This window comes from Trichoplusia ni, chromosome 16 (assembly GCF_003590095.1).
Source record: "Trichoplusia ni isolate ovarian cell line Hi5 chromosome 16, tn1, whole genome shotgun sequence".
In the NCBI taxonomy this organism is placed as follows: domain Eukaryota; kingdom Metazoa; phylum Arthropoda; class Insecta; order Lepidoptera; family Noctuidae; genus Trichoplusia; species Trichoplusia ni.
The window spans coordinates 8,731,173-8,756,056 of record NC_039493.1 but is presented as its reverse complement, the minus strand read 5'-3'; the positions used below and the strand labels follow the sequence as shown (position 1 = coordinate 8,756,056).

At 33.8% G+C, this 24,884-nt stretch overlaps 4 protein-coding genes across 4 annotated transcripts in view; 1 reads left to right on the top strand and 3 right to left on the bottom strand.

The window, feature by feature from the left end:
• The window catches only part of LOC113502005 (lipoyltransferase 1, mitochondrial), a 29,177-nt gene extending 15,466 nt beyond the window's left edge, over positions 1 to 13,711 (bottom strand). The window contains exons 1-5 of the mRNA XM_026883359.1: positions 12,835 to 13,711; positions 12,529 to 12,636; positions 11,629 to 11,842; positions 11,073 to 11,463; positions 2,130 to 2,189 (exon numbers count right to left, since the gene is read on the bottom strand). Of these exons, the coding sequence (XP_026739160.1) occupies positions 2,130 to 2,189; positions 11,073 to 11,463; positions 11,629 to 11,842; positions 12,529 to 12,636; positions 12,835 to 13,377 (1,316 nt within the window). The 5' untranslated portion in view covers positions 13,378 to 13,711. The remainder of the gene's footprint in view (positions 1 to 2,129; positions 2,190 to 11,072; positions 11,464 to 11,628; positions 11,843 to 12,528; positions 12,637 to 12,834) is intronic.
• Positions 13,268 to 14,610, bottom strand: LOC113502102. The gene is made up of 2 exons (XM_026883483.1): positions 14,563 to 14,610; positions 13,268 to 13,801 (listed from the first exon to the last, which is right to left on the bottom strand). Exons 1-2 carry the CDS (start codon positions 14,608 to 14,610, stop codon positions 13,526 to 13,528), a joined length of 324 nt encoding a protein of 107 aa, XP_026739284.1. The 3' UTR covers positions 13,268 to 13,525.
• Positions 14,611 to 14,938: 328 nt separating this feature from the next.
• LOC113502006 (cytochrome b-c1 complex subunit 7-like) lies at positions 14,939 to 16,813 on the top strand. The gene is made up of 3 exons (XM_026883360.1): positions 14,939 to 15,088; positions 15,175 to 15,222; positions 16,509 to 16,813. The coding sequence occupies exons 1-3, from the start codon at positions 15,058 to 15,060 to the stop codon at positions 16,754 to 16,756; spliced, it is 327 nt and encodes a 108-aa protein (XP_026739161.1). The 5' UTR covers positions 14,939 to 15,057; the 3' UTR covers positions 16,757 to 16,813.
• Positions 16,814 to 19,170: 2,357 nt separating this feature from the next.
• On the bottom strand, positions 19,171 to 24,607 carry LOC113502004 (sorting nexin-17). The gene is made up of 8 exons (XM_026883358.1): positions 24,361 to 24,607; positions 23,879 to 24,068; positions 23,188 to 23,542; positions 22,949 to 23,111; positions 21,079 to 21,309; positions 20,233 to 20,388; positions 19,573 to 19,722; positions 19,171 to 19,358 (listed from the first exon to the last, which is right to left on the bottom strand). Exons 1-8 carry the CDS (start codon positions 24,418 to 24,420, stop codon positions 19,212 to 19,214), a joined length of 1,452 nt encoding a protein of 483 aa, XP_026739159.1. The 5' UTR covers positions 24,421 to 24,607; the 3' UTR covers positions 19,171 to 19,211.
• Between the last annotated feature and the right edge of the window lie 277 nt (positions 24,608 to 24,884).

Below are 24,884 nucleotides of genomic sequence, written 5' to 3'. Positions count from 1 at the left end.
TAATATTTGACGACTCAAAATATTACTTAAGTTTTTGAGCAGGTTAACAACAGCTATAGACCTACTTAACTTAGGTCTTTTGAAACGTTTAATGTAACGATTAATAGCCTTACACATTAATACTTTATTTCGCATGCAATCATAACCATAATTAACAAAAATATATAAGATATAACAGTTAATTCCAATAAACAAACTTGTTTCGTATATTTATTATGACAAGCAACGATCAATCATAGAGTTAACGCCACTTAAAGAGACCATAAAATTAACCTTGACGTCTCCGATTACCATGTCATCTTGAATCCGTCAAAGCTGTGTCAGTGTTCACCGGGCGGGAGTGTCGGAGTGTCGAGGTGTCGGGCTTGGTTACATCGCGCTGAGTCGTGATCAATCCACTCCTCGCAATTTTTGAACACCAGATTATGTACTATCAAGCACGCTTCGCTTACCCAACCACACCTTGCATTACCTCGTCAATAGTTACGAGCAACCAGTAAAAACCTCCTGTCGGAACTAGCGATCCAGTCAATCATACGCTCTCGGTATATTTTAACATTCCTCACGCTTTGCGCAATCGTGATTTATTATAGTGGGTAAATTATACCATACCGCTCGAATTGATTCTGAGCATACTATATAAAAAGTGCGGTAAAGTCGACAGCTACAGACAAGTCAATCCTTAAAACTTCCTACACTATAATACGAGCTAAAGAAGGCGTAAACAAATATGTGTTATAATAGCAATTTTCGCCATTCGACTCGTGACCTTCTTTCCTCCAAACTTGTATTCGGGATCGGCGCCTGATTACGGACACCTTGACCCACGACGACAGCCGTGACATCGAACCTGTTTTGATCTCTCCACATGTATCGAGCCGATCACCAAGGCGACGTCACTAACGTACAGCTGCAGTACCCATTGTAGTGACGCTCGGTAGATCAAGCAAGCAAAAACTAATGGGGACAAATACCTTTCCCAGCAATCTCAGCGTATCTAGTTTATGAAACAAAAATGTGAGAAACAAATGAATTCGCCGCTCACCGGCACGACACTACACTATTGCTGATTGCAGGTTAAACGTAGACGATGACTACGCGAGCCTAACACAATAGGGGTTATATAATAAATGGATGGCTGAATAAGCGGAGTCGGTAAGGTGCAGAGGCGTGTTACCAGCGGTGAAGGTTAGTGACATAGGGTAAATACGCATGAAGGCGAGCACAGGACCTGCTAGGAACGACAATAGTGAACGCGAAGCCTTGATGGACGACTAATGAGTAGGTACGGCATGAGTGGAATGTCACAGGCTCACGACATGCCCTGCTGTAACACACCACGGTGAGCCGAGAAACTTAACATATACGCTTAATAAACAAACACCTTAATTAGGAAGTAAAAGGAAGCAACGTCCGCGAGATGTCGTCAACACGCTAAAATGAAATGTGTCTATCTAAAAGAATGTCGAAACATTTTCATCATCAGTGCGCTAATAGAGTCGGCCTTTGTGATCCGTCGGTCACACGCAGACGGCAGACGCTAGATTATTGCAACAACCGGCATTGCCTGCGATTACTGACCACAGCCAGGTGTACGTATATTTACACAATTTCTATAAATAAACTTAAGATACGAGATAAAATGTGCGATCACGAAAACGCATACCTACACGGTTAAATTATTGTCTATGATATTATTTACGCAATCTTATTTGCATACAAACTGCCCCATTGTTTATGCGGTTAATAAAAGTTTATTTTCAATATACCTATTAAAACTAGTATACGATTTAAGATGGATGTTAAAAAGCTTTCTTATGCAAATGACTAGTGACAAAAAAAAACTTTTATTTCTTTTTCTTTAAGCTTCAAGTTAAAAAAGGAATTTACTTTACAAGCCCTCATGAAAAAAAAATAAAGCTTGAGCCGCGGGTATACGAGCGAAATGGTGTGCTCGTCCAAATAAATAATGTCGTGTCATTCTGGCTGGCCAGTGTGAATGTAACAATAAGAAGAAAAAGATCTCGAAACGGATGTTTACCGGTTTCACACGTTCCGTGGACGAACAAAACGTATAAATACTTTGTACACGTGAAGTAAAAAGCTAAACGTGTCTAAAATAGACTCACCTTGAACACAATTTTGTCCTTTTCCATCTCCATTTTGCTTTTAGGCTAGCAGCTGCAGTTCTGAAACAATATCATAAATAAAGAATTATAAAAATGATAATAAACAGGAAGTTTACGTATTTAAATATTTTTTTAATTAGATTTTGCAACCGTCTGAAAGATTTTGCATGTTTTTATATAAAGTCTATGAAATTTTGATGACAAGTACGTAATTTGGTTACCTAGCTACTAAAGCTATTTCTGTAACTTTCTCGAGTTATAAACCTAAAAACGCAATTGTTGTCCGGAGACGGATTAAAAACCTATATACCGACATTAAGTACTTTAATTTCCTAATTAATTCATTTTTACTTTTTATTGAGTAGTGGCCAACATTCTCCATTTAATCTTATTTTTCCGTTTTTCGTGAAGATCTGCATCATGAATATATAATTTCTTCATTCACAAATAATATCTAACGTGATTCGTGACTATGCAATAAAATATAAGATTTATATCATAATATATTATTTATTTAGACGTAACGAATCACAGTAACGAATATTAAATAATTAAATTTTGGTCAGCATTTTAATTGGCGTATGACAAACGACAAACAGTATATAAACATCATGTTTTCTTAATTAAATTAAATCTCTTGATTGGTGATATTAATTAATGCAAAATCGACAACTGATTAAAAGCGAATCACTAAAAACATTGTTAGCTATCAAATTTATGCAAAGTTACTGTCAAAGCTGCCAATAATCTTAATAGGTTTATACACTTGAAGACTGCCTTTTCATTATTTTTCTTGTCTCTAGTCTAAAAATAAAATCTGAGGTCATTCGGACAATCATTTCACAATCTTTATTACACAAAGGAGGTGGTCTACTAGTCCTCATGGTTATTTTGTTACCATAAAATAAGGTATAATTTTTAAATTCCGAGTCGCCATTTTGTTATTCGAAGTTCTATTGTGTTTTTATAAACTCTTTTCGTGAATAAGCACATGCGTCAATTTATTTTTATAATTAATTATTTCATTATTGCAAATTAAATTAAAATACATTAAGAATAGATTTTAGAGTATCAGTTTGATCACTGGGTCATAAAATACGTAATATTTTATCTAATTAATTACGCTACACGAGTCTTGTAACTTTTAGTGCCTCTATAAAAACCGTGATGATTGCGTATGGCCGTAACGTCCGATAGCCGTATAATAAGATGTGTTTAGAAGCTCTTACATTCAATCGTAAGTAGCATTGAACTTTGACCGCAGTGTCATTTAAAAAAACTAACCTTTTTTATTGCGTTTATTGATGATGCATTAAAATAACCAATCGTATTATTAAGAAAACAAATATGTATTTATTTTTCTATGCGATCATGGTTTGACGCAAGTTGTTATTAATTAAAAAAATGTACATACATTTAAATTTATAAATATTTCATTAAAACTAAATGTAAAAAAGAACTAGAAAAGGACCTGCGCATTATAACAAACTAAACATACCTATTATTTAGTAGGGTTATTTTAATAGTAGGTATCACGTTTAGTAGATATGAAATAATACCTACAAGGAAAAAATAAAAAAAAAACAGATAACTACTAGCTATTAGTAAATAGTAGGTACCTACCTACAAATTGCGTTTGACTTTTCAATTTGCAGAAATACACAACTAATAAGACGCCTTTAATGAAAGGTATTATTTAATGTCCATACATTCGCTAATCATAAACGTTAGCTGCAAAAACCCGAAGTTTGCATCAAAAACACGAGAATTTCATGCAGATAGACGTATAAGATATGTCTATAAATTGTCTAATCTACATACGCGTGACCTAAGAAAAAGAATGTTGAGCAATAAACGACACTTATGTTATGTTAATTACTGTTAGTAGACCATAATAATATTCTGAACTTGGGTTACGATGATGCCATCGCTACTGATAAATCTAATGACCTCTGCCAGTTATTAAATTAAATTATATACGAATTCGGTGAAGACCTTTCAACTTGTCTATGTAATTGATAGTAAACCTAGATTTTTATATTCGCAATTTCTAAGCTTGAAAATTTAAAACCGCATAAATTGTTTATGCGAAGTCAATTAAGGTTACTACAAATAAGCTAGTTCTTCTTAGTTTTGAAATAAATCTTGACATTGTAGATTAATACTAGCCTAAATAAATATCAATCATAAAAGTGTTTATTTAACTCATTTTAAAATTTCCGATCTTAAGTGCATTTAGATGTCAAGTGACTTGCAAATTATTAAGTGTTAGTGTTAAACTTTTACATTTTAAATTTTGCGACCCTACGCGGCGATTCTACGCGCTTTGACAAAATAAATTTAAATGAGTGCAGTCCTTGTAAAAGGACTATTTTACAAGTCGTAAAAGAATGTTTTTAATAGTTATAAATAACAATAGAATTAAGTTCACAGGACTCGGCTTGCGCTCTAACAACTCATTTAACATAGAGGATACTTACTTAACCCCAAAATGCTCCAAGAAAGTAGAGTAGAGAATCAGGAAAGAAATTTGAAATATAAATTAAACAAAATTGTAGGAATGTTACGAAAACTAGTCCATATTAAGTTTAAAGGAAACTGATATTACAAGCCACTTAAATGGTCTCCGAAGATGTTGCTCGGTGAAAGTAAATTGTGCACGTTCTTCCTGCAAGTTTCTAACAACTTAAATTGTATGTGCACTTATATACCACTTGAACAGGCTCACCTACCTACCAGTAATAAAGTCGAAATAACTTAAAAATTGTTTACAAATTGTATGTGGAATTATCAGGTAAAGTATCAATTAAATGACAATGAGTGCAAGGGTGAGACAAGGAGTGCTTAAAGTTAGAAGATTTCATCAGGATTTATTTCATCAACCCCTCTTCATCTGTCAAACACTCAAGCCAAATCTAATAAGACTTTGTTATATAATATAAGCTCGTATTAGTTCTTGCTTAGATCCAAAACTTAATTCGCCTCTCCTGTGGCTGTTATTTATACTGAGGTATAAAATAACAGCCAATTTTATGTATTTTAATCACATGAAACAACGCCAGCCTCTCCTAAAGCTAGACAACGAACAAATCTAAGAAGTTAGGCTTGGTCACGTACTTAAAACAACGTTTTATTAACATGTAGACGAACGCTAAAGGTAATTTTAACCGTAGGTACATGCCTTTGTTGACGCGTTTATGAGACATAAATCTTAGAAGACATTAAAGACATAGGTCTATCTGCCATACGTGCGGAGTTCCGTGGTGAAATCCGAGTCTAAAGAAATTAAATCTACCTATATATACTATAAATAATCCTTTAAGTCCTTCCTTAATTTATTTAAAGCCTCTTACCTACGTAGAAGAGAGACCTAACTATGCGCTTTGTATATTGCTGTCTCGATTCCATAATTAAAACATCGGTCATCATGATTTTAGGCTTAGGACCGAATTTCTTGATCACTGGTAGTTATTTCTTCATCTTGAATGGAAGTATTTATTTAGTGAAACTAAGAATAGATAACTGCCATATAGTATTAATGCTTCCACGCTCCCTGTACTATCTCGCTTTATGATTGAAGCTACATATTCCAAACAGGTATTCATAATTTCCTGCATCCTAATGTTATGTTTAAAGTAGGTATGTGCTAATCTTAGTCTAAAATTGAATACAAAATTATGATGAAAACTATGCGATGGAATTTTTGAAGTCGCTGTACCTACCTTTTCGGACCTTTACCTACGCTATAAAAATCTATCACTGTTTGTTACTAATCCAGTTAAAATAACAGTCCAGTCTAGTCCAGCTTTTGGAAGTCCGCGTAATGTTTGCGTCGGAGCTATCGCTGGCAATAAATACACACTTGACTTAACAAAATATAATTTCCATAAATTTGAGAGTTTGCCATTAACGGTTAAAATGTAACTTAGGCTTAGGCTTTTATCGGTATGTACCGGTAAGTAAGTATCACCGATTACAAACAGTTGGTTAGCTTAGCAATAAAATGGCTTGATTCCAAAAATGTCCTCCGTGAGCCGATTTCTAAGTAAGACATCTATCTGCAGCTGGTCACACGGAGAGCCCGCATTGCCCAATATTACGTAACGAGATGTTACCGACAACAATTGTGCAATACATACCAACGTTTTACCCATGTTAGCATCCAACAATCGTCTAATCTAGCCTCTAGATCAAGCGGTCATCTCCTGTATCACTTTCTACATATCTGGAGCATAATAAAAGATTTCCCCTTGTTTTGAAATAATAAAACCTCATTGGTCACTAAACCTGGGAGTTTGAATCAGTTTTTTTTTAATCCTAATCAGGCGTGGTGCAAAATCATTCTCTGCGTTGGACGAAACACTGTTCGAGGCCCTAATCGTTTGAGTGTTCTTTAATTCGACCGTGGTGCATAATAAAAAACCTACTAAAGATTTCCCCTTGTTTTGAAATAATAAAACCTCATTGGTCACTAAACCTGGGAGTTTGAATCAGTTTTTTTTTAATCCTAATCAGGCGTGGTGCAAAATCATTCTCTGCGTTGGACGAAACACTGTTCGAGGCCCTAATCGTTTGATTCCACCGTAATGTGCAAATTACCGGGGTATGAGAATTACCCGGTTGTAACTCCGATTTCTCGATATTTCCGCAAGCAACCTTTTAACTATAAATGCAATCAAATTAACTATGTAGGTATACTAATTTTATATGAAAGATAAATAACAAATAATCACTTTCAGAACACATTAGTTACAGTCAGTTTTTTTAATATTCAGTTAGCAACGACCGCTTAATTTAATTTAAAGTTTGCCGGAAAAAAAAAACTTCGTTTACCTATATTTCGATGTAATTAAATTAGCCTAGGTAAGTAGCTAAAATTTCTAAAGATTCAAACAATAGTTTACAACATAAAAACGTAGTGATGTTTAATTGAAGCTACTTACAAGTTATTTTTATGTAACGTTCTGTCGATAGCAAGTTGGCCAATATTGACTAAGGCAGAGCTATTAGCCCGTTGGCAAGCTAGTTGGCATACTTAACCAGTAAAAGGTCAAATATTACGCCCGTTGAACTGTTATTATAGATTTATTAAAACTCAACGGATTAAATTCTTAAATACCTAGTAGATATATCGTACTACACTTCTTTATTTACGGACTCTTGCAAAACTGGGTCTATAGGCATACATAACAAATATTACAAATTAAATTAAGGATTTCCTGGAAATTGTCAACAATAAATAATAATGATGTTCTATTTAAAATATCAAATAAATATGAATTCAGTGAGGGTTTTATTCCCCTACGGAAATCAGATGCGCTATCCCAAATGCGTTAAAAACAATATTAAATACTTTACTGCTTGTGGTCGCAGAAATGACCGTGCTTCGGTACAATGTGCACTCAAGTGCTAATCACCTCCAGAGACACAGACAAACGTCGGCACATAACATTTTCAGCGGTCTTGAGTCCACCTCTCGCAGCATTCATCATTCGAACAACCACAAGTAAGTCTAAAGTAATTCCCAACTAGAGATGTTCATCATCTTTCCGTCGCAAACCGGCTGATTGAACACAAGAGTACTGTCTCGCATACCACACACCAAAAAGGCTTATTTGTTCATATAACTTGATTGGTAATTACCAGAATTAATCATTTAGCAGTTTTATAATTGATATGTAATTAATAACAATACCTGTATTTTGCAATCCCTATGAAAACGTTATTTTTTTTTGCATGATTCGACGGAACGAAGCGGAAGCTAGTTTTCTAATCGGAAAAGCGGGTAATTGCCAGCCAAGGACACTTAACATAGATCACGTGCTGTAAAACTATTCAGGTTACATGAAGATAATTACTTTCTGTTTCTAATTTATGTGAAAATTCCACTTGGTTTCTGAACTGAACACTGTAAACAACCGGCACGTTAGTATGTAGTTGATGCAAGAAAACTTGTCAGCTCCTAGTTATATCCAATTTAAAAAATGGGAATTGATAAGCAGTGAAGAAGAAATAAGAAGTTGTCAATATCGAAGGAAATAGGATTATTTTGGTTATAAAAACGACCGGTCTTTTAAAAAAGTATAGTGACACACAAGAAAAATTTAAAACACGCCTACCCACTAGAAAATAGGGAAATTTCTTCCTGTATTTTTTGTATTATAGCTGCAGTTAGTATCACTTGCAGTACTGTACGGGTTCAATCATATTGTTCAATATCAAATTATAACTACTTAAAAATGTTAAGGAAAGGTTAAGGAATTTACAGCGGTAACGATTATTGTCATTCACACCTACAATCTACATAATATTATGTTCGTAACGAGATGAGCCCCAAAAATCCCCCTGTTTTCTGATTGGGCTTCTTCTTCTTTGACGAAGTATTTTTTTATCCTATTTATGCCTTTATATTTTTTGATTTTTTTTTTTATCGTATTTATGCCTTTTTTTAGTAAGTGAGATATCATATACTTGTTTGCTACACTGTTCACTACATTTCAAATGTTTTTACTTCTCAACTATAAGTTTTTAGTCCCTACGCTCATTCGTCGGTACGTCTTCTCGCCCTCTCTTTTACGCTCAGAATTATAATAATAATGAATATTATTATTACTCACTGAGGCATGGCAAGGCCTTCTACTAGTTATGTTATTATTGATTAATTTATTCTTCTGTTTTTTTTCTCTTTTGAAGGTTCTATTCATTTGCCTTTGTAGTAATGCGCTGTAGAGGCTCTTAAATTGTTTTAAAATTCAATTGTTCCAATTCAATTTCAATATCAATTTTAGTTTTATGGTAACATTTATAATCAACTTTTCACCCAAATAATAAATATTGCCATAAAACTAAAATTGTTTCTTATATTAGAGGATTTGCTTATAAATTGCTTTTGGGGCAAAGATACCTTGATTAGCAAAGTTGGCTTGTTTGACCGGTAAATTGTTTTAATTCAATTTTTGAATGAAACTATTTGTGAAATATAGTCAGGTACCTATTAGACAAATGATAAAATCTTATTCAATACTATAATGTACCTAAATACCGGTAAGGTGCTATCATGAAAACGATACCCACAACCTCGTAAGTGATAATCAGAAGCGAAAAGTGTGACCAAGATAACACTACTCAATTACCCACTTATCTCCATTCCTAAAATATGCAATTACTTATTTCTATCAGATAAAACATAACAAAAGAAATTCATATCTGTTTCAATCAGGGTACCAATGTTAATAATAAAGCAAATACTTACTTTTATTCTTTACAAACTACAGGTAAACCATAAATCATACGAAATTCGACTCACAACACTTAAGAAATCTGATATAAAAAGTATGAATAAACTAAACTTTACGCCGGGAAAGTTCAATCAAAGCTTAGCGATCGTGTTTACGCGGTCGTCATGGTAACGTATGTAAATACAATATGGCGCTGAATGCGCGCACACCTCTGTGAACGAACGCAGACTGGCTGCGCCTGCGCCGGCCGACGACCACCACCGCGTGCTTCGGAAAGCGAGAGGAAGAGCCTTAGCTCAAAGCGAGTTTTGTTGTGCGAGGACAAGTGCATGTTTCCATATAGCATTGATTTGTATAAAAAATGCGCCCACGGCTATCTAACATACCTTACAAACAGTTACTGCTAGAGTCACATTTCTCATACATTTTGTTCTAATTAAATAAATTTAAATATGAATCAATGATCGTGATAATAAATCAAGAATTCCTGTTTGATTTTATGACGTTACATTGATTGGCAAATTATCTTTAACTTGTAACCTTGGAAAGTTTGAGGCAGATTGCATTGAAAATAGAGTTCATTGACTAAATAGGAAACAGCCTTGATATATTTTTAGTTAAATATATTTTTAATCGCATTTATTCGTATGTCCGTGTAATTATGATGACATATAGCTTTATTGCCTTTTCGTCAGATTCCTTTCTGTTTCAGAGGGTAGGGTTTTCATAGATTAAAAAAAAATGTTTTTAATTTTATCATAAATTTTAATTCAACACGATTTAACTCTCAAAATATCCTTTCCCATTAAATAATAATAATAACATAAAACTGTTCAATTTCTTAAGCCAAATATCCTCTAAATATATAATTGTTTAACATGGCGTAATAAACTAGGTATGTTGTTATTATTACAAAACCAGCTGCTAGTTATCATTAAAATAGCCTTACATAAGCAATAAAAATAGAATAACCTACGTCCATTTCATACAAAAAAGTTCCCGTTTCAAACTAATTAAACAATGTGCGGGTCATGAAATGGGCAAATTAGTTGACGTATATTATAACAATACAGTAAGTAATACATGCTACATGAAATGTTTGATAAGTAACATTACGTGGATACGTTAATTCTGTAACAAAAATTATAATTTAATTAATTAAAACAAATGATATGATGCATTCTTGTAGCGATCGGCACACAGGTGCAATTCGCGTGATTAAAACTCAGGCAAACAGCGTAATTTTGCCGCAGATTAACTCTTGCAGGCCTTCATGATTGATTTGATGAGAGATTCATTAATAATTATCCTCTAAATATATTAGCAAAATTACGCTCCTTGCCGATATTTATAAAAATATTACTAAACTAAAAACACGCAAGAAATGTAAGAAGCAGACAGATAATTATAAATGGACACAAAGCATAAGATAAGAAGAAAGGAGGAGAGATTAAAAGGCACAGAAAGATAACAAGTATCACTTATTAGTTGTATAAAATATTAGTACAATGTACAAACTATTTACATTACAAATGCTACTTTCATTTTGACGATTATTATCTACAAAATTACAATCAACTAAAGCATGACTACAAGTATAAATCGTCGACATGATTGCCTATGCACTTAGCCTAACATATACATAGTATCGTAGCACCTACAGGATTACATGTATATTAATTATAATCATTAATCTGAGACTTACACAGTGTTGACCACTTGGTCGAAGCACTTGGCGACAAATTGTTCTTTATCGTCCAGTTTCTTGACGTCATTGGTCAAATGACGTGTCAACATGGCTTCTTGAAGAGCGCTCAGAGCTTCGGACGTGAATCTTTTACCCTTAAGATGAGTGATGACGGAAGCTTCGCCGTGGAACCCTGACTCCACCAGTCCCGGTGGGATGTTGAGCGTTACATCGTCGATGAGACCATTTTCTACCGTCATGTTGATGGCAAGCTCCTGAGTTGCTGAATAGACCTTCGATGGAGCGAGCAACTCCGCTGGGACGGGGAAGGAGCGACTCACTGTGAAGGCGGGTGTCCTGCCGAAACACCAGTCCCAAGTCTGAAGCTCGTTCTTCAACTCCGCAAGTCCTGGACAATAAGTTGCAATTAATTAAGTGTTCAACAAACAGGTCATTTAAATATTAAACGGGCAGTTGTAATAACACTTATCTTTATTTCTCAGTAACAGAGATATTACCGAGTTATCGCAAAAGAAAATAATCTCACAATACACTTATGATTCGTTTAGCTTACCTGGGAACCAATCATCGGTTGGGTTAACGAACTGGAAGCCCCGTTGCTTTGAGATCTGGTTCTGTCCGCCGTCCTCCAGACTCAGGGCGGTCGTGCGCAGGTACTCATAGCCGATGGCAGTTTGGAGGCTGTCCACCGTCACCCGGTTGTCCACCTCCGACAGGTTGGCCACCTCAGAGCGCGTGGACGCAGTCGCGTTAGTCTGTATGCCATGCTAAATAGAATTAAAATGTCCTTAACATATTGTGGAGGGCAGTCAAGTCAAGGTCAGTACAAAGAGTTAGTCGAAAAGTCAGCTCACAACAAAAGGTTAAGAACAATTACAATAATGAGAACTATTGTTTTCATTAATATTGTGAAATCTAGAATATCGCTGGCCACGAGCATTTCATTGCTGCTTTTGTTGCTTCACAGAAACTGATGATTCATACATAAACAATGAAATGCAACATGTGCGACCTATGACACTACTGAATATGCATTAAAGGCACACTGGGTATCTGTTTGATGCCAGCATACTAAATACTTAGTTACAGCACGACTTTAGTTAAATGTTTTGAAAGTGTGCTTATTGGAGCATAGCTTGGGATTTATATTGAACTACATAAGGGTAGTTGAAGAGAAAAGAAGGAAAAAAACATGAAATTAAGTAAATTAGTCACAGTAAAAAAAAGAAATTATAAAATAAGCAGAAACAGTTATACAAGCAATTATAACTAGCTGAAAAATGTGATCTTACTGTTAAGCTAAACCAAAAATATTTCCGAATTATTTCTTGTTACGTAATTAGCAATTTTATTCTTCATGCAGTAAGTTCACATTTTTCCAGAAAGGTCGAAATGATAATTAAAAATAAAATAATTTGTTTTTATCCAGTCATGTTTGGACAATGTAACTCACCTCACGTTTAGCTAGGGCTTTGCTGAGATCTGCCTTATTGGCATTGACTAGAAGTGTGCAGTGATGGTAGGCTGTGAGACGGCCTAGCTTTGCAGCTGTTCCAGAGACCTGATAAAGTTTTGTTAAGGAAACTACTTTTGTTTAACTCATTTTGAACATTATTATTTGTTTCAAGATATCTCCTATAATGACGATTATAAAACTTTGACGATTTAACAAGTCAGTGTATCGTAAATATACTATAGGAGTTGCAATACCATTTTGTTTTATACATTTATAATGATGATTGTTAATTGAAAAGGATACTTTGTATTTGTCTCGTACAATGATGTCCTGACGCTCGTTGATGAGTGACTTGACACCAAATCCTCTGAAGAGTGCTCTTTTAATCAGCTCCAAGTTGTATTTCCTGTCGTATCTCTCGCGAGGAGTGAAGAATGTGACGTTTAGGTTGCCACGGTCATGGTAGACAGTACCACCACCACTGTTGCGTCTAGCCAAAGCAATCTCCTTCTCATTCAGAAGTGGTAAATTGGCTTCCAACCATGGGTTCTGGTGTCTTCCAATCACCACACACGGCTCATTGCGCCACACCATCATCACATGATGGTTGGTGAAGTCCATGTTACGGTACATCCAGTCCTCCAGAGCCAGGTTTGTGTAGATGTCAGTTGATTGGGACATGAAGACCGACTTGGTGATCTCCCCCTCACTCGGCAGGTCTCGTTCCTTCTTAGTATTTAGGTTCTTGCTGGCTGTTGCCAAGCTGCGAGAGCTTGTTCTTCTTGTCAGGCCAACCACCAGGCAGGCGCTGCTCGCCACAATCTTCTTCATCATTGTCTGAGCCATCTTTAAGTATTATATTATAAAATTTATATGTAAACGGATACTTTTCTGTATGAACTTAATAACCACAGTCTATTAAATGCTAATTATCTAATATCAGTTCTATCACCTAAATAAATTGACTAATAACAGTTCAAAAAGTCCTTATAACCTAGTGCATAGAGCAACAGGCGTCAGTATCAGCCGATGAGAGGGAGATCAGATATTCGTGAAGGGCGATTGTTTGATGCAGCCACTTCCAGGTTTGGTGCAGGGTATTAATTCGATAACGAATTCCCAAACAGTCTCGACAGTCACTTGGCATTCCTCTTCTTGAATGCAGGATGAACAAAAAAATCACTACACAATAACACACAAGATTTAACACCGAAAGAATGGAATTATTATGAGAAAGTGTTTTACTACAACGTATTACAGAGACCAGTGTCTAGTAATGGAATAACCGAGAACAGTATGTGTTCGCGCCACGATATCTGATGAATTAAATGAATTACCTTCCGCCGTCTCGTTTTATTCGTACTGATAATGATAAGCGGACCGAGGAACTAGGAGGTCGAGCGAGGTCATTCGAAGTTCACTCCAAGACAAGAAAACAAACAACTTGATAAGAAGCACGAAGTAGCCACGCGCAACGCAACCTTATCGTACTTGTCTTGGATACTCGGCCGCTATATTAAAACAAAAGATATGCTGTCCCTAACAGTTCAACCCTTCTTTCTAGCGAAGACGTACCGTACCATTTTATAATCCTGTTTTTCCAGCCACAAAAACAACCGTCGAATTCATAGTTTCTTTAAAAGATATGTAATTGCTGAACTGAATCCATTGCTTATTTTTCTATTTTTTAACAAAAAAATAACAAAATTATCTTGCAGACATTATTTTGTTTGTTTTTTTCACTATAACATAGATAAATTGAGGTTAATAAATTCATTCATTCATTCTTGTTCCTTCCTATTACAGGTGGTCATTCATTTGATTTCAATCATAGTCCCTAGAAAGAGGTCACGAAGTTTGATATCATTTTTATCTTATAATCTCGTTAATACATGTAATTAAAGCGATGTTTAATTTTATAAAACCTGTATAAAACATCAGTTGCACAAATATAAAGTTCTATAACCAAAACTTGATTTTTATTTCCAATACTATAATTCAGACTAGTAGGATTACGTACATAGTACATACAAAGAACACAGGTTTCCGCAATGGAAAAGCATTTGTTAGAGTCATCATTTTACTTGTTTTTATAATTTTATATTTTTGTGTGATTAGATCGATTAGACTATTTCAACCAAAGATTACCTAACATTGCCTTTATTCTGACAGACACAAAGCCTTTCCTTAAATTAAACTCGTCCTTTTGCTGATGCATATGAAGGTATCTAAAAAAGGCACGATCTTTCACGGTTGCGTTTTCAATACGAGAGGATGTCTCATGTCCATGACTTGTATAGTATAATCAGTAAAATTATTAAGGAGAAGAGAATGAATAGTTAGCTTTACTTAATTCTAGCTCTATTTCAAATGGCAACACTCCACTCAATCAGCCAGACCTTCCAGCAATCAATTGACAACCAATGTCAGTTTGACAGGACTTGCACGCAGTGAGAATTACCATAATTCTTGGTCCCGATTGTGGATTTTTGATCCTTGTTTAATAAGATCTGAGATCTTAACAAAATGGCTTTCAGAACTTCAGCTGTCGCCTTGAGTAAGTATATCACAAAAATTGCACAATTGTTATAAATTTCAGTAATAACATTAAAGTTATGTAACTGTGTAAATTGTTATTTTCAGACAACATGAAAAGATGGGCCTACAAAATGGCTGGATTTAACAAATACGGTATGTTTTCACCTATTTTCATATATATACTTTACTGATTACAACCATATGAAACAATAGTACCTAAGTGTACCCCAGTTATGTATACTGTATATACATGAAGAGTCAATGACAACCTCACTAAAATTGCCTTGCCTTGCATTATATTTTCCAATTACATTAAGTAATGAGTAATTACTAGCCTCTTTCGACTTATTATTTGAAGAATCTTTAAAGTGTATCAAAATTAATATCCTTACTGTGTGTTGCCTTTTGGTCTAGCGGTTAGTGTGGGTGCGAAGGTTTAATTCTTACCATAGACATATGTTTGTGTGATGAGCATGATCATTTTTTCTGAGTCTAGGTGTAATTTATCTATATGATAAATGTATTTAGAAATATAAAAGTATGTTTACCAGTTGTCTAGTACTATTAGTACAAGGTCTTACTTAGTTTGGGACTAGATGGATTTGTGGATCATTAAAAGATAGGAAAACCATAAAACCAGTTAAAACAATATATATTAACTATTCTGACCAGCTAAAGGTTTTTTTAATTTTCCATAGTGAATCTTTTTTAATAAATATTTCCTAAATCCATTATCATTTTTTTATAATAATTTCCTTTTTGTTGAACCACTCAATTATAGGTATACATGCAACTAAATTAAAAAAAAAAAAAAAACTAAGTAGCCACTTAGCTTTTTCTACACATATTTGGTAATGATAAAATTCAAGATTACAGTTTGTCATAAGTTGTTAATTTGTAACATTTTATGTTTCAACCCTTAACATTCAAATTCCCATTTAATGTTGTATTATGCTAAAGAAAAGGAAAGTATGTAAACCAAAAGTATATGCAATAAAACCATTACAATAACAATAAAAAAAGCATAGCTAATCAATGAATCTGGCTACCTTGTAGATGTTACCATCAACAAGTAGCTTGTCTTTTATTGGTAATTCAAGGCAAGAGCAGAAAATCTGTTCTGTGAAAAATTTTGCAGTCAGAGTTTTATGCAAATATACACTTGTATTTGCATGAGATTGGTCACAACGCATGTTTATACCTGTATGGTAATGTTGTTTCTGTTTTGTATGTTAAATGGTCAAGATTTTGTATTTATCTTTGTTTATACCCAACAACTTGTGAATGAATGCAATAACAAATAAACACAGAACAAGGGAAACCGCTGGCTATGATGTTAGCATAATATGTAGGTAATATCTAGCATCAACTTGAACAATTTAAGTTTAGGAAAAAAATTAGTGAGGAACCTTTACGTCATTATTCTTATATTGTTATAGGTCTGCTCCGCGACGACTGCCTCTATGAAACTGAGGACGTCACCGAGGCCCTCCGCAGGATCCCACAAAACGTAGTCGACGAGCGCAACTTCCGCATCGTGCGCGCTATCCAACTCTCCATGACCAAGAACATCCTGCCCAAAGAGGAGTGGACCAAGCTGGAGGAAGATGTCTTATACCTCACTCCCACCGTCGAACAAGTCAAGAAGGAGAGGGAGGAACGCGAGAATTGGGAAAAGAATTATTAAATAGTAAATTATTGTTTGTGTATATAATTTAAATAAATTTAGCGAAGTTCCGTTGCATATTATGTTTTAATAATATACTTTTTTTTAATTTGCCATCCTGTACTTTAGACCTCGAATCGCAATAAAACATACAAATCAATGTAAACAATTTTATTAAATTTACAAAGTACAAAAAAATATCGTAAAATACAGAATACGAATATAATAAGCAGATGTATAAAAAAAGTATGGCAACAATATGTTATGGCCACCAAAAAGAAATAGGAGGAATAATGGTCCCTTAAAACAACACGAAATTTCGTAACAATAATTAAAATTTACCTTTAAAGTCAACAACTGGAATTATTTAAGGTACGAACTATAAGGATGATGCGATACAGTAGTCTTATTTTATTGATTATGATTTATGATATTTTGTCTACAAAATGATGCTTATTATTAATACGGGAAGATGAAATATAACTAGTGTAGGCAGAAGATTATATACAAAGTATAAAATAACCCGATTAATATTTTGTTCAATTGAAATGAATAAATAGATTTCGATTATAATTATAAACAAATAACAAAACATTAAAACTAAGGCACAATTTAGTATAGAAATTATATTATAGTAACCATTATTCTTATAAGTTAGATGGTACTTGTATAGATAAATTTCTAACGGCAAAAGTAAGCACAGAAACAATGTATTTGAACATCCAGTAACATGCACTAAAATATACATTATTTTATAATTTAACTAACAGACCCCGGTCGTGAGTTAAATACCGATGTTGTACATGAAAATGACTTTTGTCCACGTAGTTAATTGAGTCAACGGATAATCAATGTTGTTGTATTTTTTATAACAACTTTTGTGTGGCTAATTCACGCTAATATGATAAAAAAAGCCAAACTAGCCGTGCGTCCCTATTGGATGTCGCGTTCCCAAAGACAAGCACACTACAGAAGGCTAGCTACATAGCTCTCTTACCGATCGTTGTTTTATTTCCATGTACAAATGCAATATTTAAAATAGAACTGGGTTACTCCGAATTACTTTTACTATAATGCTTGGGTTATTTCTTAAAAAAAAAACCTATTATAAATTGAGAAAATTAAAAGCATGGTGTTTATGTCACTGCTGCAAAATGTTTATATTCTACCTAAATGTGTTCTATAGTTGTATGTCCCCAAATCACATATTTATTATGCTTTCATTGGTATTATTTTAGTACTGACTGCTTAAAACCTACAGAAATTCGAGCAGAATGGTCCAGATCTTTATGCCATTTAAAAACAAAAAGTAAAAACAAAAAACAATGTTTTTGAAAATGGAAGTTTTTACGCATGTAATTAGGAAATGCCGCGTAGTCTTAATGTTAAATTAGTTAATGTTTTAATGGAAATGATAATACACATAGTTGCGATCGAAGGAAGACAGCTTCTTATTGGAGATTAAATTAACCAGAACCTTTAAAACTTAAACAAATGTTAACAATTTTGATAGTAGGATGAGCTTTAGAAAACATTTTACATACAGATTTTACTAATTTTATGTACAAATATACATCCAATAAGATAGAAGCCAACAATAATGAAAATATTTGACAGCTATCGAATTCATTGCTGAAGTACTTTCATTAGGCGGAACCAGTAATAGGCTCAAATGGTCATTTGAAAAAAAATATAACACAGTCCTATTGACAATAGGTGCAATATGGTAAGTTTAGATCAAATAAACTGAATTTTGACTTGAATTTTAATAGTATACCATTAGTTGTCTTCATATTTTTAAATGGTTTACATTTGAGTATTTAGCGGGATAGTCACAAATATCAAATAATTATGAAACCGGCTCACGAAAGTTATTATAAAAACTAATGTATTTTTATGTAAATAACTTTAAATATATTTTCAATACATTAAAAAAAAATGTAAGTGAAACAATTTATGCAATAATCTCTTTGTCTCATCGGACGGACTGCCAATTTCCGGCCGGTATCAATAGTTAATTAGATACTTAAAAAGAAAAACATTCAAAAAGTTGTTTGATTATTCCTGGCACAAAATAAAATCGATGTTCATTTGGCAAAGACAATATATAAAAAACTTAATATTAAAATAATGATTGATAAAAATAATTCATGAGCAAATACAATTAATTGTTACTTAGTAACTAGATACACTTACATAATATGGCAAGTAGACTGTTCGACAATTTATATTATAATGATATGACAAATAATTTGATATAAAACAGTATTCATAGCCAAGACTTTACTTACACATTAGATAAAATGTAAAATCTATCTATCAAGAAAATTAGATAAAAAAATATTCTGTACAAAATACGAAAAATGCAATTATGTATACAGTTTTTTTACATTTATATACATTGTTGGCAACTTTGTTTCCTTGTCATAATTTTCTTTGGGGAACATGATTCATGTTAAATTCGTGTGGGAAGTTGTTATAGTTCTTCGTCTCCTATTGCTTCAAAGGCATTGTTCTCCACACATTCTCTGCCTGACCTGAAAGAGACGGTGGCGAAGTTTTCCGTCAACTTCTGGACGGAAAATAGTTCTCGAGAGCTACCCGAGTTGTGTGAATCTCCATTCTGTAACAAACAAACAAAACTCGTTGTCATTACGTAGTGCTGTTGCTGAGGGTGAGCCTAATCCTTGAGTTACGGCCTCATAAGCACGGGACGAAAGTTGGCTGCAGATTTTGTTTTGTCACTTATATACGAAACGACTAAACCGAATGAGATAAATTGCAAAAAACTTCTACTCATTCAATATGAAACATATTTTCTCAATGGTTAAACTCACAGTAGAACTGAGCGTGTCACTGGAAGAGGAGGGTGTGATGAGCTGGCTGGAGCCGTCGCGGCGCAGGTAGGTGAGGCTGCCGCGCTTGCTGCAGCGGGGCGACGCCGGGCCAGCGCCTGACTTCTGACACATCAACTCGTCCACTATAGACTAGAACATAAAACACCATAATGTCACAATAATAGACAAATTATATAAGTAGAAAATAAATATATAATAACCCTAAGATAATTGGTCTCTAATTCGATATAAATATTTCTCTTTTTATAACGGTCCCTCATATCTGAGGATCGTGGTCAGGATCAGGGCAACATTTAGCGCGGATGATCTGCCGACATCGTTCTCGATTCAGGTCAAATCGGTTTATCTGTGTGAGATACGAGAACTTGGTCAAAATTCAGTAGAGCCTCGTTGATTGAGTGCCAGGTTTGAAATAATCCATATTTACAAACATTCCTTTATGCAAGGATTTACAAACAGCAACTCACGCAGTAGCATTTTACTTCACGACCCTTAAAGCTAAATTTAATTCTCCGAAAACATGTAACATGCAATGCAACAAATGTGGAACAATAAAACTAGCAAGGTTGCCGCTTGAGCAATCAACTAGCCGCTTAGTATAATGTTTAATTCTTTGGAAATATAAATGACTAATGTTACCTGTAAACAAACACTAATAAAGGTTGCGTGTTCCGTTCTCAAGGTTATCCATTTCAAGTTGTCTTTGCTAATAAGATACTCAAACGACAGCTCGAAGTTTTTATTCGAATCTTCTAAAAGGGCGCCGTGACCGTTTGGAGTCTGTGACCTCTCAATCTGAAATAATATAAGGTTATAGTTTTTACCTGTTATTCATACAATAACAGGTAAAAACTATAAAGTAATGACGCTTGTTATAGCGATAAATTGCTTCTTTGACTTAAGCTATTGACGTGAAAGGTATATTTTTTTGTGACTTGTGTATAAAAGTATTTAAAGTTATTACTAGATATAAGACCCCTACTTCTATAGGAATATTCTTATATTTGTATAAAGGCCTTATAGGTACATAACGGACAGTCTTCAATTGTTTGATGATTTAGTTCCTGTTAATAAATAAAAAAAATTCGACCTCCAAAATCAATTATTCTTATATGTTCGTTTGACCATTTTAAATTAAATTTAATGATCAAACGAAGGCGATTATTTTTTAATCTTCAATGCAGTCGAGATGTGGTATTTTAATATAAGGAAATAAACTGATCAACGTATCTGACGTCATAATCCTAATTATAAACTATGAGATTAACATTTATCTATTACATCTTAAAGTAAGGTAGTCTTCGTGGAACGGAGATAAAACAGTAGACCACTACACGCCATCACCCTTTCGCAACTTCAAGCTACATTTTGGGTTGTAAAGACTGATACTTATATTATTATTGCTTCAAGTATTAAGTCCAACTTTTTACATATTTTCATGTAAAACAAGTACAAATAGATATTAAAAAATAAAATCAAACTCACAGAGTGCAGTGTAATGATACGCCAGCACCTCATCCGTGTGACTTTGTATCTTTGTTCGCGAGCGGGCTGCGTCAGACTCAGCAGGGTCAGTTCTTTAGAGGCGAGTGAGACGCGGACTCGGCAGGTCGCGTCGGGGCCCGCCCCGGTCCCGCCAACGTTGACAGACTCTGTGACAGCCTCGCCAGCCGGTATCCTGCCGTAATGCCGCAACGTTTTTGCCAACTCCATATACTGAAAGTTTTAAATTTGAAGATAAATTCACTGCAATGCATAGTCAGTATTGCGTGAGTTATTATGTTAATTGTTTTCATAATTGTATACCTATACCTAAAACACGCACTCATTTTCTAGTTGTAGGCATAACTGAAAAATATGTTTGAGATTTCTATTGGCTTGTATGTTTTTAATATATTGATCTTTAATGTATACAAGATAGTCTTTGATTTCAACGAAGGGCCGGAGTTGGACGTTGTGTCTGAAACTAGTCGGGTATCCCAGTTAATATACAAGTTACTAAACACAATGATGAATCTGCCTCATAAGTCTTTCATTTCCGCCCATAAAGGTGAGCGTATGTGAGTTCATATGTTGAAAACAATATCAGTTAAATAGTAAACATTACTCTGTTATTTTATTCAGATTTGGATTAAATATAAATCGTGCATTTAATATTATCACTCATCCTTGGTAGTTGGCAAGGAATCAGTAAATGTTAATGTGGTCAGTACCAAAAGCCTTTGACGAAACTCAAAGATCTCCTTAACATTTATTTATAATTTGCCTAAAGATACAGTATCTGTAACAATAAAAACCAACTCTTAGGAGTGTACAATTCATTTATAACTCGAGTTTCTACAATATCGGCTAATAATGACATAATCTCTCAGTACTATGACTAATGCAGCCAGAGCTAACAATACATGATAAAAACTTAAATAAATATGACTAATACATTTGATATGAATATTTGTGAGCTACCCACAAGTTTATAATCCATACTGATATCACTGATATCACTCTTTTGAAATGTCCATTAAAATATTATTTTTAATTTTTTGAATATCTAGCAAATGTACACAAATAAATCCAATATAAATCAATTTTTGTTTAACGATACACGCAAGCCAAACCCACGGTCCGCGACGTGTAGCGGGTTCGATCCCCGAGTGTTTATGTGATCCACAGTCTGGATGTCTTTGTGCATGTGACTTGGATGTCTGTGAAAGACCCAACGACACAAAGGCTAAATGCGTTAGTACAACTCCCACACTAAGGAGTTTATAAACAAACCAGAAAAATAAGCAAAGAATAAAAATAATGTGATATTTTTCGCTTTTGTTAAGTCATTTAAACATCAACATCGGTAACATGTAGGGGGCCAAAACAACATTCGAAAAGTCACATTTCCTTAAACTTTACGAAATAAAACAACAAGCATAATCTCATGAACAAACAGTGACTTGATAAAGGTCATTATTTATATAATGTATAATACAGAACCCAATGCTCTCAACTGACCCAACATTCTTTGTAGATAAAGATGTTTATAGTAACTACACATTGTATACACATGTCTGTTGAGATGTACCAGTGTTATTTAGATTTGGGTTCTTTGATATCAAATACTGAGTGATTAATTATGTGAATGTTTTTCTTTTAAATGTTTTGATGGCTTCTTCCTGCCACATTAATAATAAAAGGAAAATTATTATAGTGGTTGCTTTTAGTTATGTTAGATTCCAATTCTATTCAAAACACTTTATTTTGTTGTTTACTCTTAATCTTAAATACAAACACCTGGTGTACACCTGGACACATAATAGATAAAGAAAATTAATAATTAGGTATTAATTATAGGATTCTCACCTACCTCTTTCTTTTGTTTTTTAGCTTCATATGATGCAAGAATTTCTTTTGTTTGTGGATCAGCTGTTATCCATCCCAAATCCAAATCCTCAATAGTTTGCAAATACAATAGATCTAAGGACATTCTGTCTATCATCAGATTCACATCATAACATGGGTCCCAATAACTGTAACAGAGAAAATTAAATGTTAAAGTGATAATTTTATAAAACATGTTTGTTTTGTTTATCAGATAGTTATTACCTCTTCCTCAAAACAATTTTATCTTCTGGCCTGACATACTTTTGAGAGATATAAGGAGATTCATATTCTTCCAATTTCTTTAATGCTGGCTGTCCATCCTTTGCACAGCTCCAGTTAAAAAGGTACAATGCAAAATATTTCACCAGTTCTTTCGGAACATGAAGGTGATTGCATGCAATATCTAATATTGTGTTTGATGAATCAGTTGATGACACACACAGTGGTATTCTATACCCATTCATCAATGATATTTCAATTTCTACTTCATGCATTCTGACGCAGTGTGTTTCTTGTTGGGCCGAAAACAGGAATGTTACGAGAAGGTCAGAGGATGTGAACAGGGGATTTTGGCCAACTGTAACAAAGGTTGTATATTTTACTATAAAACATTGTATAATTACTAACTTACAACTGAGAGAACTTAAAAAAATGAGTAACATTATTCCACTATAGAGTTAGAATTTCTGAACACAACGGAATACAAAAAATCAATTGATAAAAAAAACAATTTATAATGAAAGAAAAATTATTATTTTAGTATAAAACTCATTAGATATTACTAGCATTGCTGCACTTGTTGAGTAACCATGAAATATCAATTAATACAGTATAATTAACAATACTACAACTGTAGATTTACTCTAGATTTACTTAATAGTTTCATTTATTAGGATCTTTTAGCTTTAATTACCCAGTTGCATGTATTTCTCCAATAAGATTCTTCTTTCTTCCAATTGAGAACTGGTCAGGAACAGTTTCTTAGGTGGAAACTGTGGTAGTTTGATGTACGGATTCTGAGCTTGTAATTGCTCATGTAGACTGAGCAATTGCTTGTACCGAGCCGTACAATGGAAAACGCCATCGATGTGAATATTGTAGCCCTACAAAACAGACAGTCAAAAAAAGATTACATACATCATTAGAACGTACAGTTTTTAGTCAGAGAAAAATTAATTATTGTTTTAAAACACAGATACATTTAAGACTTAAACAAAAAACAAGAATAATCAACTTATTATTGTTTGAAATGATAACAAACTTGCTAGGTAAATCATATGAGTCCCAGTTCAGAAAATACAGCATTGAATTACCGAAAATTGCAAGTAATTATTCGAAATTATACTATTATTTTTGCTAATATTTAACTAGACAATACAATAATAATGTAATTACCGTGTACGAGATCCCATTGTCATCATGAAATTGTTGCGAATCAGGTATAGAAAAATGCATTTTTATAATTACAAACTAAGCATAATATTTTGTAGAACTAGCAGGTTTTTAACTTTGAACGATTCACGAAATTATCTCTTCTCGTTTATTTACAAACTTTAGGAAATCGCCCACTTTCTTGGTTTTGAGCTTTAATTCACAACACTCACTTTCCTTCTCATTCCACTACGGCTAGAGAGGGACTGGCACAACCGAATACTTTTTGACAGTTACAAATTGATTCTATAGTCGAATCAATTTGTAAATGTGAAATACTTACTAGTTATATTGTATCATTTTTTTTTATTATTATTATTCGATGCCATTGAAATTATTTTTTAGTAATTTAACCTGATATAAAGCAAATCATACAAGACTGTATGTTGACCATAAAAAGAGCATCCTGTTTAAGTTGCAAATTTAAATAATAAAGGTATTCCTCACAGTACTACAATAACACAATAACGCTACGTATTTCTATAGTA

Excerpts from the sequence above, each read along its gene's own strand:
- LOC113502102 (XM_026883483.1), bottom strand. The coding sequence starts at position 14,610 with ATGATGACTCTAACAAATGCTTTTCCATTGCGGAAACCTGTGTTCTTT. Across the intron at positions 13,802-14,562 it reads TGCGGAAACCTGTGTTCTTT|ACACTGGTCTCTGTAATACG; the intron begins GTATGTACTATG and ends TTCCATTACTAG.
- LOC113502006 (XM_026883360.1), top strand. The coding sequence starts at position 15,058 with ATGGCTTTCAGAACTTCAGCTGTCGCCTTGA. Across the intron at positions 15,089-15,174 it reads AACTTCAGCTGTCGCCTTGA|ACAACATGAAAAGATGGGCC; the intron begins GTAAGTATATCA and ends TGTTATTTTCAG. Across the intron at positions 15,223-16,508 it reads GGCTGGATTTAACAAATACG|GTCTGCTCCGCGACGACTGC; the intron begins GTATGTTTTCAC and ends ATATTGTTATAG.
- LOC113502004 (XM_026883358.1), bottom strand. The coding sequence starts at position 24,420 with ATGCATTTTTCTATACCTGATTCGCAACAATTTCATGATGACAATGGG. Across the intron at positions 24,069-24,360 it reads ACAATGGGATCTCGTACACG|GGCTACAATATTCACATCGA; the intron begins GTAATTACATTA and ends TCTGTTTTGTAG. Across the intron at positions 20,389-21,078 it reads GTATCATTACACTGCACTCT|ATTGAGAGGTCACAGACTCC; the intron begins GTGAGTTTGATT and ends ATATTATTTCAG.